Genomic DNA, 17,167 nt, shown 5'->3' on the forward strand with positions numbered 1-17,167 from the left:
TTTCACATGGCAGGTCTCAAACGTACTTCATTCCTAGCTACTGTTAAATTCGTTATGACACTCATAAAATAATAACAAACGGTGGACTTTTTATGCAATGTCTTCTGAGTGAAAAAAACGCAAGAAAGAGGCATCTTGTTGGGAAAATTATCCAATATCGATGAGATGAAGATGGTATTAGACAACTAGAAAATTTAAGAAGAAGACTCTTAATATTTAGGAAAGGGTTTACTACAAAGATTTTGTTTTTGGAAACTCTCTCTTACAAATATTTTCTCTCTTTGTTTTTCTTGATTCTTGGATGATTACAAATGGTGCTAAGCACCCCTATTTATACAAGTGAAGGAGCACACTCCAACAAGTTCTAGATTTCTCTAAATTATTATTTATTTCAAAATATCTAACTCCATAACTTTCTCTCTTCTTCTACACAATTCTTCTTCTATACTTCTCCACTTTTCTCTAGATGTTTCTTCTTCTTGGACTAAGGCTTGATTATGATTTGATAAGTTTTGGGCTTAAGGAGGGAAATCCAACAGCGTGGAAAGAGAACAACTAGCAAACTTAGAAGATCAGCACAGATTGCTAATCTCTATTGGGTTCTCAAAGGGAAGCTTGAAGGCCGCGGCGTCGAAGGGAAGCCGTCAAAAGCAAGTAAAGGGCAAAACAATGTTCCAGATAAGTCTCCTGTTAAAGGTGCTAGATCAGGAATGGCTGATGCACTTGCAGAGATGACAAAAAGGTAAAAGACTTGCGTCACAAGTCATCTCTTTATGTCTTTTGAGTTTTTGACTCTTTTGTTTTTGTGTCACAGGTCGAGTTACTTCCAGCAAATCGAAGAAGATGTTCAGAAATACGCAAAATCAATCGAAGAGTTGAAATCTTCAATACAGAAATTTCAGACAAAAGACATGAAAGAGTTGCTCGAGTTTCATAGCAAAGTGGAATCTGTTCTTGAGAAACTAACCGATGAAACACAAGTACGTTGTCTTCAAGTATATATATATATATATGGTTCTTTCTTAAACTAAACTTGGTTCGGTTCTTTAGGTTCTTGCGAGGTTTGAAGGTTTCCCTGAGAAGAAACTAGAAGCCATAAGAACAGCTGGTGCTGTGTATAAGAAGTTAGATGGGATTCTAGTTGAGCTCAAGAACTGGAAGATTGAGCCGCCACTTAACGATCTTCTCGACAAGATTGAGCGTTACTTCAACAAATTTAAAGGAGAAATCGAAACGGTGGAACGAACAAAAGATGAAGAAGCTAAAATGTTCCAGAGACACAACATTAATATCGATTTCGAAGTTCTTGTCCAAGTCAAAGAAACAATGGTTGATGTTTCATCAAACTGCATGGAGTTAGCATTAAAGGTATATATCACTGTTCAAGAAATGGACAGGCGGTAATCAGACGCTTTATAGGGATTTCTTTTAAAGGATCGTTTTAGAAAAATCATTTCGTTTATAATCAATTTGCTGCCTAAACGCAGACCGGTTCTTAGAACATTGGTAGATATACATATAAATCAAGAATTTGGTTCTCTGAAACTGATTAGATCTATATGTTCTGTAGGAGAGGCGAGAAGCGAATGAAAATGCGAAGAACAGTGAAGAAAGCAAGATGAATAATGTGAAGGAAGAGAGAGCTAAAAGGCTATGGAGGGCTTTTCAGTTTGCTTTCAAGGTTTATACATTTGCAGGAGGACATGATGAACGAGCAGATCATTTAACACGACAACTTGCACATGAGATTCAGACAGATCCTGATCAAGCCGATTCATCCAACATGTCCTGATGCCAGGAATGCTGAAATCAAGAAGATATTGACGCTTGAAAGATGATTGTAAATTTGCAACATAACATTTTTGTGGGTGTCTAGTTTTGATTTTGGAGCAATTCAAAGAAACAGAGAATGTTTTTTTCCATTTCGTATATATAATTACATGGACTGTTAATCTCATCTAGTCTCTAATCCGAGGAAGTTATGGGGTTTAAGGCTTAGAAGTTCTTAGTTATCCAAATAAGTCAAAATAATTACACGACATAGGAAGCAATAAAGCAAAGATTATAAGAAAAAGTCAACGCAGATGCCAAGAGAAGATAGGTTTCGAAAAGAAGAAAAAAAAACATTAAAGTCAACGACAATGTTTCAAAAGAAACCATAAAAGTCAACAACATACTCTTCTTCAAGAACATTGTCTTCCATGGTTATCTCGTTATTATCTATATGATCCTCTCTTTCTGGATCTTCCTCGATCATATCAATGTCTTCTTCTTCTTCTTCTAGAGGTTCTTGAGAGGAGAAGGCTATTCTCTTCACTTCCCTTTCATCTTCTGTCTCCACAACTGAAGCTGTCAACATATCAAAGCGTTGTGATTGGAACACGGAGCCAAATCAATCAGATAAAGACGAAACACCAAGGCATATAGTTTTATGGGTTTTGTTATAGAACAACTTACATATCTTTCTCTTTCCTAATGAAGTTTCTTCTCCTTGAAGATTATTTTGCATATATGGGGTCTTGTCTTCATTTACTTCCATGAAAGAAGAGTTTGAGAGTTCATAGAAAAAACACAAAGATGTTGGGTTTGACATTCTTTGATGAACAGATCTCTCAACGTTGTTCCGAGTTATAAATTAAAAATTAGGATTTCACTAGTGAGTCAGTGACAAACTATATAGACATTTGTTTCTGTTCAAATGACTTAAATGATTTGAATATCCCAGTCTCTCTCTATTTTAGTATTTAATGTGCAAGTAATTAATTTTTAATTGGAAAAAACGTCAATAAAATCCCAAACTTAACAAAATAAGCTAAAAAAGCCTCAATTTTTAAGTAAACCAAAATATTCTCAAACTTTAAAAAAAATTCCAAAATAATCATAAACTTATGTTTGACTCTGTCGTTTTAAGCATCCCCAAGTCAACTGTTAACTTTTTATAAACTTCCGTTAATTAATAAACGATGAGTTTTACTCTATCATAAAAAAAAAAACTCGTCGTCTTCTCTTTTTCTCCATGGATAACAATCCCTAATTCCCAATATCATTCACCTAAATCCATAGATTACTACACAGGAATCAAGCTTAACTCTTGACTATTTGAAGAAAACAGATGGAGAGGCCGAAGAAGCTTGATCATAAACGTCGTAAGAAGAAAGCTACATCGAATGAAACAATTGAAGAGGAGCACGATGCAGGGAAAGGTCGTGAGCTTGAACGAATCACCGCAGAGGAGAGACGCAACGAACCTCGACCTGACACTGAGAGAGACTGTCATGATGAGGATGTTGACCGAGATGATGGAGAAGGAGATGGTGGTGATAACGAAGAGGATGAGGTTGAAGAAAATCAAGTAGAAGAGAATGGAGAAAATGGATTAGACGTGGAAGAAGAGAACTGTGAGGACTTATCACAATATTTTGGAGATGTCGCGAGAGAAGAAGAAATGTAAGTGATGGAGAGAGTGGTGATGATATTTGGGATGATGAGAAGATACCGGATCCATTATCTTCCGACAAAGACGAAGAAGAGGTACAACGAAGAGAGTTGTTTTCCAATAGTGTTGACAGTGAAGAGCTTTTGGCATTGGGGAAGACATTTGCTTGTGCAGCAGTATTTCAAGTTGGCATTGTTACGGTACTCTCTGAAGACCTGTTATGACATTAAAATGTACAAGTCTACATCAAGGAAGATGGGTGCGAGATGCTCTGATGTTGAGTCGAATTGCCCTTGGAGGATTTACTGTTCTTACGAACCAAGGAGGCACAAGATGCAAGTGAAAGTGTATATCAATGAGCATAATTGCATGAGATCAGGCTACTCAAAGATGCTTAAGGTATCGTCAATTGCTTGGCTGTTTGCGGAGAGGTTAAGGATCAACAGGAAGTATACGAAAAAGGAGATGGCTGAAGAGGTCAAGAGAGAGTACAATTTGATTGTCACAGAGGAACGATGTGCAAAAGCGAAGTCTAAGCTATTCCGACAGAGAAAAACAAGCCATGAAGTGCATTTCTCACGTATGAGATTATGAAGCCGAGATAAAAAAGTCCAATCAGTATACATCAATGGTTATTGAGACTATTCCCGGTGCTACTCCAGGAAGCAAGCAAAGGTTTGACAGGTTATATGTTTGTTTCACATCTCAAAGAGAATCTTGGATAGAATCATGTCGACCTATCATTGGGCTAGATGGTGCATTCTTGAAGTGGGATATTAAAGGGCATCTACTAGCTGCTGTAGGAAGAGATGGAGACAACAGGATTGTGCCAATTGCTTGGGCTGTTGTTGAGATTGAAAATAATGTGAACTGGGAATGGTTTGTAAGCTTTTGAAATCGGATTTAGGACTGCAAGAAGGAGCAACAACAACAATAATATCCGACAAGCAGAAGGTTTGTGGTGTGCTAATTTCTGTTTTTTTTTGTGTTGTGCTTATTTGATTGTGTTTTCTTATCAACAGGGACTTGTGAATGCTGTCAAGAATGAGCTTCCAGAAGCTGAACACCGAATGTGTTCAAGACATATCCTTGCAAACTGGAAAAGAGACAATAAAGATCCTGAATTAGAGAGATTATTTTGGAAGATAGCAGGAAGCTACACTCTAGGGGATTATCAAGAGCATATGGACACACTAAAAAAATATTGCTCAGGTGCCTTTAACTCCCTTCAGAAAACAAACCCCAATACATGGTCAAGAGCTTTTTTTAGGTTAGGATCAGATTGCAGTGACAACCTTAACAACCTTAGTGAGTCATTCAACAAGACAATTAGAGAAGCTAGAAAAAAGCCATTGTTGGAAATGTTAGAGGATATAAGAAGGCAATGCATGGTTCGTAATGCCAAAAAAGCTATCATTGCTTCACATAGTAAACAACTATGATAGAAAAAAAGGAGCTAATGAATCTTCAAAACTGGGACGAGAAAAGCGTATGATGACTTGTTCTAATTGCCTAGACACTGGTCACAACAAAACTACATGTTCTAATCCGACAGCTAAAAGAGAACCAAAAAGGCCAAGGGGTCGGCCAAGACTTCAAGATGTGGTATGTTTTCTTTTTGTTAATCACTTGTTTAGTCGAGAACATGTTGTATATGTCGCTTACACTTGCGTTTTTTGTAGGAGGAATCAACACAAGGTTTTTCACAAGAACAATCTCAAGATTAATCAATTCTTCTTTTTTTATTATGTAATGGTTCAGACCATCTCTTTTGTTATGTTACGACTAAAACCATCTCTTTTCTTATGTTATGGCTGAAACCATCTCTTGTGTTATGTAATGACTAAAACAATCTCCTTTATTATGTAATGACTCAAAACTCTCATCTCCTCTCATTTTGTTAACAGCACATCATGGATAACACGTCTTTCTTGTTACACGCCTTTTACGTCTGTTACGTTTCTTTGTCATCTCCTCTCCTGTGACCCAAACGGTTCCAACTATCTCTTTTATTATTTTGTTTAACACCATAACAACATATCTTCTTAATCATCATGAACAACACATGTTCTTAAACATCAAAGCAACACAATTTCTTAAACAATATAGCAACAAATTGTTTCAAAGAAGTCTAAAACAATAACTTCTCAGACCAAATTTTCTTAACATATCATCATTTATATCGGTTTTGGTCAGAGAAAATTTGCCCCTATCTCTTTTACTCACGCACCTGAAGAACGCTCGACCAGGATTTTCTTGCGTCCTAGACGTGTACATTTCACAAGCTCATGACATACACACTTGCTTGGAAATCCACGAGCTTCTGAGTTGATCCCATGGTGAAGAGGAATTTTTTTTTCCTGGGAATTAAGGATTTGCAGAGTCGATGAAGAAGAAGAAAAGACACGAGTTTATGTTTTTAATTATGGAGTAAAACACATCGTTTCACTATTTAACAGAAGTTTAAGAAAAATTAACGGTTAAAATGTTAGAGGATATAAGAAGGCAATGCATGGTTCGTAATGCCAAAAAAGCTATCATTGCTTCACATAGTAAACAACTATGATAGAAAAAAAGGAGCTAATGAATCTTGAAATTTTTGAAAGTTTGAGAATTTTTTGGCTTACCCAAAAGTTGAGGATTTTTATAGCTATTTTGGTTAGTTCGGGATTTAAATGACGTTTTCCCCATTTTTAATTTCTTGAATATACATTTCTTTGTTTGGAGTAAATGTGGTCAATTAGTGGAAAAGACTGGCCCTTATCCTTATGGAACTGTAATTAATGACGTTAGAATAAGGATAATAGAAAGAATCAACTTACAAAATGACCGACCAGTTCAACTTCAACCATTGGATCACCACCGATTAGGTAATTTTTTCAACTCTATAGAAAGTCAATGATGTGTGGACTCACAAGCTCATTTAAACTTAGAACTAGATCCTCGTAGCGCGGATATGAATTTTCAATTTTTAATTAATATTTTATTAAATGATGTATTTATAAAATTCATTCATATTATATTTAAGGAGCAACAACAACAATAATATCCGACAAGCAGAAGGTTTGTGGTGCGCTAATTTCTGCTTTTTTGTGTTGTGCTTATTTGATTGTGTCTTCTTATCAACAGGGACTTGTGAATGCTGTCAAGAATGAGCTTCCAGAAGCTGAACACCGAATGTGTTCAAGACATATCCTTGCAAACTGGAAAAGAGACAATAAAGATCCTGAATTAGAGAGATTATTTTGGAAGATAACAGGAAGCTACACTCTAGGGGATTATCAAGAGCATATGGACACACTAAAAAAATATTGCTCAGGTGCCTTTAACTCCCTTCAGAAAACAAACCCCAATACATGGTCAAGAGCTTTTTTTAGGTTAGGATCAGATTGCAATGACAACCTTAACAACCTTAGTGAGTCATTCAACAAGACAATTAGAGAAGCTAGAAAAAAGCTATTGTTGGAAATGTTAGAGGATATAAGAAGGCAATGCATGGTTCGTAATGCCAAAAAAGCTATCATTGCTTCACATAGTAAACAACTATGATAGAAAAAAAGGAGCTAATGAATCTTCTAGTTCCTCAACAAAACTGGGACGAGAAAAGCGTATGATGACTTGTTCTAATTGCCTAGACACTGGTCACAACAAAACTACATGTTCTAATCCGACAGCTGAAAGAGAACCAAAAAGGCCAAGGGGTCGGCCAAGACTTCAAGATGTGCTATTTTTTCTTTTTGTTAATCACTTGTTTAGTCGAGAACATGTTGTATATGTCGCTTACACTTGCGTTTTTTGTAGGAGGAATCAACACAAGGTTTTTCACAAGAACAATCTCAAGATTAATCAATTCTTCTTTTTTTATTATGTAATGGTTCAGACCATCTCTTTTGTTATGTTACGACTAAAACCATCTCTTTTCTTATGTTATGGCTGAAACCATCTCTTGTGTTATGTAATGACTAAAACAATCTCCTTTATTATGTAATGACTCAAAACTCTCATCTCCTCTCATTTTGTTAACAGCACATCATGGATAACACGTCTTTCTTGTTACACGCCTTTTACGTCTGTTACGTTTCTTTGTCATCTCCTCTCCTGTGACCCAAACGGTTCCAACTATCTCTTTTATTATTTTGTTTAACACCATAACAACATATCTTCTTAATCATCATGAACAACACATGTTCTTAAACATCAAAGCAACACAATTTCTTAAACAATATAGCAACAAATTGTTTCAAAGAAGTCTAAAACAATAACTTCTCAGACCAAATTTTCTTAACATATCATCATTTATATCGGTTTTGGTCAGAGAAAATTTGCCCCTATCTCTTTTACTCACGCACCTGAAGAACGCTCGACCAGGATTTTCTTGCGTCCTAGACGTGTACATTTCACAAGCTCATGACATACACACTTGCTTGGAAATCCACGAGCTTCTGAGTTGATCCCATGGTGAAGAGGAATTTTTTTTTCCTGGGAATTAAGGATTTGCAGAGTCGATGAAGAAGAAGAAAAGACACGAGTTTATGTTTTTAATTATGGAGTAAAACACATCGTTTCACTATTTAACAGAAGTTTAAGAAAAATTAACGGTTAACTTCGGGGTGTTTAAAAAGGCTTAGTCAACATAAGTTTAGGATTATTTTAGGAAATTTTTGAAAGTTTGAGAATTTTTTGGCTTACCCAAAAGTTGAGGATTTTTATAGCTTATTTTGGTTAGTTCGGGATTTAAATGACGTTTTTCCCCTTATTATGAAACAGAGAGAGTATTTAATTTGACTAGCATATATCTTCAGCTATAACTTTATTTATTGAGAATTCGGCCAAAAAAAACCTTAACTTTGCATGAATTGGCAAAAGAAATATAAACTTTTGGGCTGACCAAAAAAACACCAAACTTTCATTGACTTTAGAATTAATTAACAATGTTTTCGCTGACTTGCCAATTTAGCACGCCGTCAACAAATTTAACAGAAATATTTGACGTCATTTATTGTTGGCGTTAAGTGAAACGACGTCGTTTTCAAATGATGTAAAACGACGTCGTTTTACATGATTTGAAATTAAAATTATGTAGACCCCTGGATTCGAACCCAGGATGGTTGGTCAAAATCTCCATTATTAAAATTATGCACGTATAGATAACTCATGAGTTTTTTTTGTTGATTAAATGACATTATGTCCAAATTTATTTAAGGATATTTCATTAAGGTAACTTTAAAAGACAAACAATAAAATTGGAAGTTTAAATTCATTTAAACATATTTCATTGATGTAACTAAAAAAACAACTAATAAATTAGGCAGTTTTATTCGGTTTAGGATATTTTATAAATGCAACTGAAAAAGACAAGCAAAAAAATAGAGAGTTTAGTTTAATTAATAAATTAAGAACATATTCAAATGGGTATATGGTATACATATGCAAGACTGCAACATTCACTACAGTTTTGAATTGTCAAGTTAAAACCATTCTCAAATTCATATTCTCATAAGATTCCTGCCAAGGTTTTTTGGTTTTTTACAGTGACCTTGCCCTCTAATTTACTAATGCTTTGCAAACGTGATAAACTTCTCATGAATTAAGTAACGAAGCTGAATCAACACTTGAAAAAGCGATATAAGAAACTTTTAGCGGAAAAAGAAAACTGAAAGACGCTTAAAATAAAAGGTTTTTCACACAAGCATAATATGTGCATAAAGAGCAAGAAACAAGAGCTTGTTCAAAGTGAACTTGAGACTAAAATGCACGAGCCAATAATCTGTACACGATCAGCAAAAATGGTGCAGTGTTGAAGCTTACTACCGTCACTTTTAAGCTCCTGAATATGGTAAAATCTTATAACAACCCTGCAATATGACATAATCATCAGTTAGTTGTCTGGTCTTCAGAAATAATCAGTAACTTTATCTTTCATCAGACCCAATGAAGATACATAGATTCATACTTACCTTAGCAAACCCACAAAGGCCAAGGTCAACTAATCCACATTCAACTCCAACCACCGTGGGGAAAAAACAGTAATCTGGTGCGGCGCCACGGTAACAAGAGAGTAAAAGACTATGCTGCTGCTAAAGACAAATGAAGACACAAGAGAACCTTGCTTCAAGTAGATAAGTTACCGTCTGAATTCAAGTTCCCAAAATATGGTAATCTTCAACAATCTAAGAACCCTGTAAATATGATTGAACCAATCGTGTTAATAGATGTACTTAAAAATAATCAGTAACATTATACGATAAGATTAGATTCATACCCAAGATCTGCTTCAAGCGGATTTTTTGCCAGCTAGAATGATAGAAATTTGCAACCCTCTGCTAAAGGCTTCATTAAACAAAATCCGAGTTTGCATATTCTGAAAACCAGGCAACCAAGAAAGCAATGCAACTGGAGCCATTACTATCAACCCAAAGCACAAGTCGTAGAGGCGAGCAACGGAGATTACTGTGTCCCAAACCACCGTTGATATCAGAAACGGTCTCAGTACTTGCGCTATGGAGATCAATCCCCACCCCGTGGGTATAAAAGCCAAGAGACTTATCAACAGATCAACAACTGTAAGTTTAGTGAACTGTAGCATCAGCACGACCACAAGAACCGTGAGCCATATTACTAAGAACTGGATGAATCTGTATTTAATATGCTCCTTCACAGAGAATCTTTTCTGAGAGTAGATTGTTGTGATGTATATCGCAGCGATCCCGATGATGCATCCCCAAGAAACCAAGTATACACCAATGCTGGTCTGACCATCCGCAATGCGAAGATGGTACACAATGCTATACTGGAAAAAGAAGAACCGAAGATCAAGTAAAATCTCTAGCAGTTTTCCCCACACTCCAGTTGTTTTCAGATGATCTTGTTCCTCGTTCCACCAAGTGAACCAACTCTGATCTGCTTTGGTGAACAACCCGCCTCTGGACCAAAGCCAACTCATGAAATCGTCGAAATCATAAACTGTTTTGAGCCAATCAAAACCAGATGGGTTAAACAGAAAGGGAGAAATGATCCAGGATGTGATAAGGAACCAGCTCGAAATCGTCATTAGTATGTAGACGAGAGAACTCTTAGCCAAGGGGCTATAAGCCGCATATACCAGCAAGATAATCGCCAGCTCAATCGCCTTGATGAAGTGAGTTCGAGCATACAATCTGTAGTTCTCAGCGAATTTCTTATGCTCCACCACAAAGCCTCTTCCAGTGGCACGATACTTGGCTCCACCGTGGAGTATAGTCCGACCAAAGTAATGACTTCGAGTTCCCAAGGAAAACGTGTAGAAAAAGGATGCGAGTTGTAGCTGCATTGTTATGAAGTCCCAAATTGCTGGAAGAAACCCACGCTCCAGGGAGTTTTCAAGAATCATAGGAAGTGCAGTGAAAAGTCCTAGCTGGATAACAAATTGCTGATTCAAGATTGCACCAAGAGCTTCATTGCTGCTACTCCTATCCTTTGCTATTTTCTCAACACCACTCAGTGCTAGATAAAGCCGACCCCACAAGAATGCATAAACAGTGAATACGATCAGCATTGTGTTGAAGTAGTAGCCAACCGTTGTGTAGAAGAAAGACAACATTCTGAAAAAATCTAGCCTGTGACCCAGTCTGTAAACGTCTCTGCTTAAAGCTTGCTCACCATTACCACTTGCTACTTTTGCTTCAAACATAGATATCTGATTCAAACCAACATCTCTTCCTTTGCCTACCTGAATGTATTCATGATGAGTCACGTTCCCACCTCTTAAAGTGCAATTGAATCCAGCAAATATATCCTCGCTTATATTTATCACTCTTGAGGCCTTGCTAATTCCACCACGGGGGATGAACCAAAACCGATCAAATACATCAGGATGACCATAGTGCATCCTCACCTTCAGTGGGTTGGCAAGCACACGCTGTCCTAAGGTTACAAAACTCGTTTCTTGAGAAGACATGAACCACGCGAGTGAAGAAACCGAACCAGTGAAAACTTTCTCACGGACTCCAAGAATAGTGGGCTTCCTAATGCCATAGTTTTTCTTGAAAGATTCCAACAAATTCCTCATCTTAAGTGCCTCCTCAAAATGGTTATCTTGATTCATATCAATTGTCTGAATCGCATCACCCCGTGTAAAGATTATAGCATGGTTTTGGTTTTCCGGTTTGCCCTCACCAAGCTTCAAGGGGCCTGGCAGTCTGATTCGATAGATCTCTACCTCTCTCTGAAGTCGTTGATCAAATTTCACAAGAACCGAATAGTACTCGACGTTACCCAATCCTAAGTTCACCTCATCAACATATGCAATTCGAAGGGCCTCATGACTTTTCATCAGGAACAGAATCTCCTCAGCCCTATGGTCTCCTTTTGCTTTATGCTGTCCATAAACTTGGCATGCCACAACATATGTGAATTTCATCATAGCACTACCGGACTCAGACCCTTTATACAAATGGCTTATACCACTAACCATTCGGCTAATTTCCTGAGAAGCTGTTGGTTGCAGTGTGTTATCCCCACCATCGCTTGTGTAGTAAGAACGGGGTGGCTCAGGGGCAATCTGAGTTCCCATACTGATGTCCATTTCAGAAGCCGAATCAAGAAAGGCAAGCTTCTTCAAGGCACTATAATAATACATCATCCCTCGCACTGTTCTAGACAATGTCTGTCCCCTATATGAAGCCCAGAGGCGAAGATCCCTAACCTTCTGTGACCAAATATCGTTCTCGTTCTCCACTCCCTCTCTACGCATCCGCTCCACAAAATTGACCCATTCATCTTCATATATTTTTTGAAGGTAGAACAGGGTCGAAATCCCATCCTCATTCTCAGCTCGGAGCATCTCTTGTCGATACATTACTTCCTCGTCATAGTAAGGAGTCAACACACTAAAAGCCAACATTTTTTCTACACTTGGAGCCTGGGGCATGTTCATAAAGAGAGAGTTGCTGAAGAAAGCAAGACGCTCCCTGGCCTCAAGATTCTTGGGCACATTATGCATTGGATCTCTAGAAGTGAGAATTGTATGTACCCGCCTTATCTGCCTATAAAAGACAACATCACCAGGAGGAGGGAGATTTATGGCATTGACAAACAGCAACTCGGTATCTGCATTCAAACTAACGGGCGCCAAACCAAGCTGCCTTAACTGCTGAGTGCTCCTCCTAATTCTTGGAAATTCCCATGCGCAGAGTTCATACAGGGCTTGCAGTATATTCACAATCCTGAATACTTTCTTATCTGGGTCCATCAGACGCTCAAGAAGTGATATTAGCTTCTCATGAATCCGGAGTAGTACTGTCAGCTTATATACCTCGGTGACCTTCTCGATTTCCACATTTTCATCGATTTCGTTCAACAACCTGTTCACTATGGACTCTTCCTCTGTGCCATTTTTAATAATTTTACGAATCACAAATTTGATGCTATCAAAGGCTTCTATAACAGCACAACGCCTGTACTCGCTGCTACAGATTTTCGACCAAAGCCAGCGATCAGGAGCATCACAGAGCTCGTTTGCCTGGCTTAGCGCAAGTAGGAGCTCATTGCAAAGGAGGAAACACGGCCAACGAATAACCTGAATATTCCAACAATTAGGCGGCAACTCAAGGAGCTCAACCTCCCTGTCACTGATAAGGTCTTCCTCTCTAAACGTTAGGATGATCTCATTCCACAACAATGCAAACCAAGTCGCTTCAACCTGACTAGATTCGATCTTGTTGAAAGGCTGACCAATTCCATAACGCAACTTCAGACGGTGAATAGCGTCACGAACCTTCTTAAGAACTGTTGCTTTAGGACCCAAAAGATGCTCTTCAGGTTTAAGGTTAAACTGCATAGCACTTGAAAAGAACTGAAACCTGAGTCTCAACTGATCAATGTTCCGGATCTCCCCCAAGTGAGAAAACAGACCAATTGTTGCACCTACAAGCGATGAGTAGATCGAGTACCAGATTTGCAAATCCATCAGGTAAACCAATATAACAGGGAGCCACAGCATCACTACCGCTATCCTGTGAGTGCTTCCAAAAAACTCGTGCCAATTGTACGGCGCATTTTTCAAGTTGAGGAGCGCCCTGGTCGGTTTAATTAGAGGCCTGATTTGTAAGAAGTAACTGAATATGAATTTAGTGGCCAATACAACAATCCAAAAGATTGAATACTTGACATTGTCCACCAGACCTTCCCTCAACCCACGACCAACAAAACTCTTGCTATAGAACCACCAGGTGAAAAAGTACACAATTCCAAGATTCAGCTCTTCAATCCAGTTCCTTATGCAAGGCACAATAAAGAGCACAAGAGCCAACATCTCAGGAATAACATACACGAATACTACCTTGAGAAACACGATAATCCTGTCGTATGCAGCTCGAGACCAACGACCATCCTTATTTTTCTGGCTCCAAATCCTTGCGTAGAAGACCGAAAACAAAACCGTCCATGTCACAGCCACCACGAACTTCAAAATCAGTCTGACGAAAAGCCAGAACGTTTCTCTGCCGACCAAACTATACTGAGTGCTAGCGTCAAGCACAGACTGGAGCAACCTCAATCCCGCCCAGGAGATGAAAATAGTCAGCAACGCAACCTGAAATCAGAAGAACAGTTAATGTCTTGTATACTAACACATCACAATTTAGATCAAAAACAAAGGAAAGGCTTTGATACCGCCACATCCTTGTCTTGCCATGGATACTGAACCCTACTCGTAGCAACAATAATAGCAGCTTGCAAGTAGAGAAGCAACAAGATCCATAACCGGTCAAAACTTCTGAACACATTCCAGAACGACCTCTGCTCCACAAACCCTGTCTTCCCCACTCTACTGCTCTTTGGCGTGGTGTCAAAGAAGTTGCTGGTACAGTCAAGAGGCCATTTAAGGCTCTTCAAGGCTCTCTTTCTCCAGAAATACTCGTTAATGTCATCGTAATTTCTCCAGGCCGAGTGTGGCTTCGTCCCGTTGTTACTACTCTCAACCTCCGTCTTAACCGTCCTGTAAATCGGCATAACCACACTCTTCAGATAAGCACAATCGCCGGAGAAAGAAGGCCAATAAGGCATCCCCGTCATGTCATCAAACTCTCCCCCCAAAACTTTGTTAAGCTCCATCGCCATGTGGTGGAAGATGTAACAGATACACTCCGGCATAAACCTGAGATTAGCAGACTCTCCCCAAATCAATAGATACAGAGCAACGTAAAGCAGCTCTCTCCGGAGATTCAAAACGACGTTGGTCTGATGACGGCTATGAGCTGGGGAGGTGACGTGGCACCTCACTCCGAGGAACGAGCACCAATTGGTGTAGTTGCGGAGGAGCTTCTTCCGGAAACGACGGAGAACCGTCGGATCGAGGCCGTCGGGATGAAGCGGCGGCGGCTGGAGACGCATTTGGGAGTTAGCCAAGTGGAGGACGAGATTCTCTCGCTGGTTCCGAACATTGTCGAGCTGGAAACCGAAGAGGAGACCTAGCCAGTCCATCAAGTCCATGCGTGGCGTGAAATCGACGAACGGAGGTTTCGGGAGGTCTCCGACTACCTTAAGCGCCGCCGCCGCCGCTCTAACCTCCGGGTAACGCAGCGACGGGTGTTCCGTTAAGAAATCGTGGATCGGGATGATGTTGTACACCTCCTGCGACGGCGCGTGCGCGGTGGCCGGAGATGGCCGGGGTCTCATACTCATCGTCGGATTAAAACGGTTACTTCACTTGGAATCTTTTCAAAATAATTTCATCTTTTTTTCTTTAAGTTTTCAAAGACAGTGACGAAACGAAACTGTGCGTGGAGATAATGGTGTTACTAAAAATAAAGTAGTGGAGAAGATAAGGACGTGTGTCGCGTCGTACAATAATACATGCGCCTTTAAATAACGATCGTTCGATTTCTCTTTCGGATGTAATTGTACGGTGGATATGAGATAGGGTGAGCGTCTACGAAGTGGAGACGTGTAGGGTTAGTGAAGTGGTGAAACACGTGCGACTACGCGCGTGTCAGAAGCTCCAGACAAATCACTGAGATCGATAGAGAAACAAGCCAAAAACGCATTATATACCCGTTATTCGATGCTCGCTCGTGGATCAAAACGACACCGCATTTACGAGGACTAAGACAGACTGGTAAAGGCATTACTAGCGAAGGTGCTCAAGTCTAATGAGGTATTAATGAAAGTGATGCCACTTTCGCGTTGGTATCTCTCCTTTTAATCTTTAAAAGAAAGTTAAGAACGTATTGAGTAAAAACTCTTTTGCTAAACTCACGAGGGAATAACGTCTAGAATATCACAGTCAAAGAAGAAAGCGTTTGGTAAGTAGCACGTTCTTTGTTGGATTCTGATCCCTAAAGAAAGAGAAACTTTTAGGCATCAGTCGAATCTTGTTGTCGTTCAATTTGTCATTTTTTGTATAGTAGTCTTTTAAAACATTATAAGATGTCAAGACCATAACTTTATGCTCTTCCCTTTTCTGTGCACCAACTTTATGCTCTGCCCAAAGATGAAAAAAAAACATTTATTTTGCCTAGCTATCTGGCATACATAAACATTAATTAGTAAATTAAAGAATCTTCATTTAAAGGTTTTCAAGAAACGGGTCCAAATGTTAGCAAAAAAGAAAAAAAAAAAAGAAACGGGTCAAAATCGTTCTATATAACCAGCTTCCAGATTGTTCAAAAAAAAAAAAATAATAACCAGCTACCAGATCTTCTATTGACTTTTAAAAGATAAATCCCAGAAAAACCAAATCCACATAATTTCCAAAAATGTTCAATCCATAATCTATCTGATCTAAATTTACGGATTATATCGTAGAATCACCGTAGCTTATGAAGTGTTACTGATTTATATGTTTTGATTGATTTAGAAATCCAAATAGTATTTATAAATCCAAGTAAAATATGTAAATCCGGAAGTTTTCCCTCAAATTTGACTATTTGTATTTTTAACTAAAAAATCCAAACAAATCCATTCAAATCCATTATAAAATCAAATATATTAGTAAATCCGTACGATTGAATAACACTTGATTTGATACAGAATTTATGAATCATTAAACCAATAACACATGATTTTAATACAGATTTGAAAATCATAGAACCAATAACACTAAATTTGGTTCGGATTTTCAAATCCATTAAAATACAACAACCAATAACCCCTACTTAGTCCTTAAGGTTTAAAGGTTTCTACACCTAAGTATAGGGTACGAATCTCATACTATACAATTTTTTGCAGATTGCATACTATAGGAGGTCCATATTTCAGTTCCCGGAAAAATTGATTTATTAAACAATTATGCAGACTACGAAAGACGGAAGAAATGTTTACAAGAGATCTTCAACATGGTGCAAGTAAGTATGGTCAGGCATGAATCTTCATAGGACTACTCAGGTGATGCAATTAAACGTAGATCCTTATAAGGTATGTAGTATTGTCGGTTGTCGAATCATCTATATAATATTTCTCATAATTGTAATATCATAATAAATCAGCGTTAAAAAATTACAAATTATATTATCAATAAGACTTGTTACAAAAAAAAAATTATCAATAAGACCACAAATATAATATTTATATAAGAACATTGCACATATTTTTAATTAATTTTATGTTTAAAAATATTATCAAAAAAATCTAATTTTATTTGATACCACTTCAAATTTACCTTGAAAATCATCATTTTAATATATTAAAAGATCATATATATATATATATATATATTGAATAAAATAAAATTATAAATATAAATTATTTTATTAT

General features: G+C 37.9%; 4 protein-coding genes across 5 annotated transcripts in view; 2 read left to right on the forward strand and 2 right to left on the reverse strand.

The window, feature by feature from the left end:
• LOC106314600 (uncharacterized protein At4g04980-like) overlaps positions 1 to 72 on the forward strand; it is a 5,645-nt gene extending 5,573 nt beyond the window's left edge. The window contains exon 6 of the mRNA XM_013752447.1: positions 14 to 72. Within this exon, the coding sequence (XP_013607901.1) occupies positions 14 to 72 (59 nt within the window). The remainder of the gene's footprint in view (positions 1 to 13) is intronic.
• Positions 73 to 897: 825 nt separating this feature from the next.
• Positions 898 to 1,792, forward strand: LOC106316999 (uncharacterized protein At4g04980-like). The gene is made up of 3 exons (XM_013754864.1): positions 898 to 980; positions 1,051 to 1,368; positions 1,571 to 1,792. The coding sequence occupies exons 1-3, from the start codon at positions 912 to 914 to the stop codon at positions 1,790 to 1,792; spliced, it is 609 nt and encodes a 202-aa protein (XP_013610318.1). The 5' UTR covers positions 898 to 911.
• A 256-nt stretch (positions 1,793 to 2,048) lies between these two features.
• LOC106317571 lies at positions 2,049 to 2,629 on the reverse strand. Its single transcript, XM_013755364.1, has 2 exons — positions 2,458 to 2,629; positions 2,049 to 2,349 (listed from the first exon to the last, which is right to left on the reverse strand). The coding sequence occupies exons 1-2, from the start codon at positions 2,591 to 2,593 to the stop codon at positions 2,147 to 2,149; spliced, it is 339 nt and encodes a 112-aa protein (XP_013610818.1). The 5' UTR covers positions 2,594 to 2,629; the 3' UTR covers positions 2,049 to 2,146.
• Positions 2,630 to 9,077: 6,448 nt separating this feature from the next.
• Positions 9,078 to 15,203, reverse strand: LOC106317886 (callose synthase 11). 2 transcript variants are annotated; one of them, XM_013755690.1, is made up of 5 exons: positions 14,087 to 15,203; positions 9,699 to 14,006; positions 9,565 to 9,615; positions 9,394 to 9,467; positions 9,078 to 9,291 (listed from the first exon to the last, which is right to left on the reverse strand). In XM_013755690.1, the coding sequence occupies exons 1-2, from the start codon at positions 15,095 to 15,097 to the stop codon at positions 9,711 to 9,713; spliced, it is 5,307 nt and encodes a 1,768-aa protein (XP_013611144.1). In that variant the 5' UTR covers positions 15,098 to 15,203; the 3' UTR covers positions 9,078 to 9,291; positions 9,394 to 9,467; positions 9,565 to 9,615; positions 9,699 to 9,710. The 2 variants fall into 2 exon arrangements, with proteins under 2 accessions (XP_013611144.1, XP_013611143.1); XM_013755689.1 differs by having other exon boundaries at positions 9,394 to 9,615.
• Between the last annotated feature and the right edge of the window lie 1,964 nt (positions 15,204 to 17,167).

Source organism: Brassica oleracea, chromosome C9, assembly GCF_000695525.1.
Source record: "Brassica oleracea var. oleracea cultivar TO1000 chromosome C9, BOL, whole genome shotgun sequence".
NCBI classification, from domain to species: domain Eukaryota; kingdom Viridiplantae; phylum Streptophyta; class Magnoliopsida; order Brassicales; family Brassicaceae; genus Brassica; species Brassica oleracea.

Coding starts and splice junctions, on each gene's coding strand:
- LOC106316999 (XM_013754864.1), top strand. CDS start 912: ATGAAAGAGTTGCTCGAGTTTCATAGCAAAGTGGAATCTGTTCTTGAG. Junction 981..1,050: donor AACTAACCGATGAAACACAA/GTACGTTGTCTT, acceptor TCGGTTCTTTAG/GTTCTTGCGAGGTTTGAAGG. Junction 1,369..1,570: donor GCATGGAGTTAGCATTAAAG/GTATATATCACT, acceptor TATGTTCTGTAG/GAGAGGCGAGAAGCGAATGA.
- LOC106317886 (XM_013755690.1), bottom strand. CDS start 15,097: ATGAGTATGAGACCCCGGCCATCTCCGGCCACCGCGCACGCGCCGTCG. Junction 14,007..14,086: donor GGCAAGACAAGGATGTGGCG/GTATCAAAGCCT, acceptor TTCTGATTTCAG/GTTGCGTTGCTGACTATTTT.
- LOC106317571 (XM_013755364.1), bottom strand. CDS start 2,593: ATGTCAAACCCAACATCTTTGTGTTTTTTCTATGAACTCTCAAACTCT. Junction 2,350..2,457: donor ATTAGGAAAGAGAAAGATAT/GTAAGTTGTTCT, acceptor ATATGTTGACAG/CTTCAGTTGTGGAGACAGAA.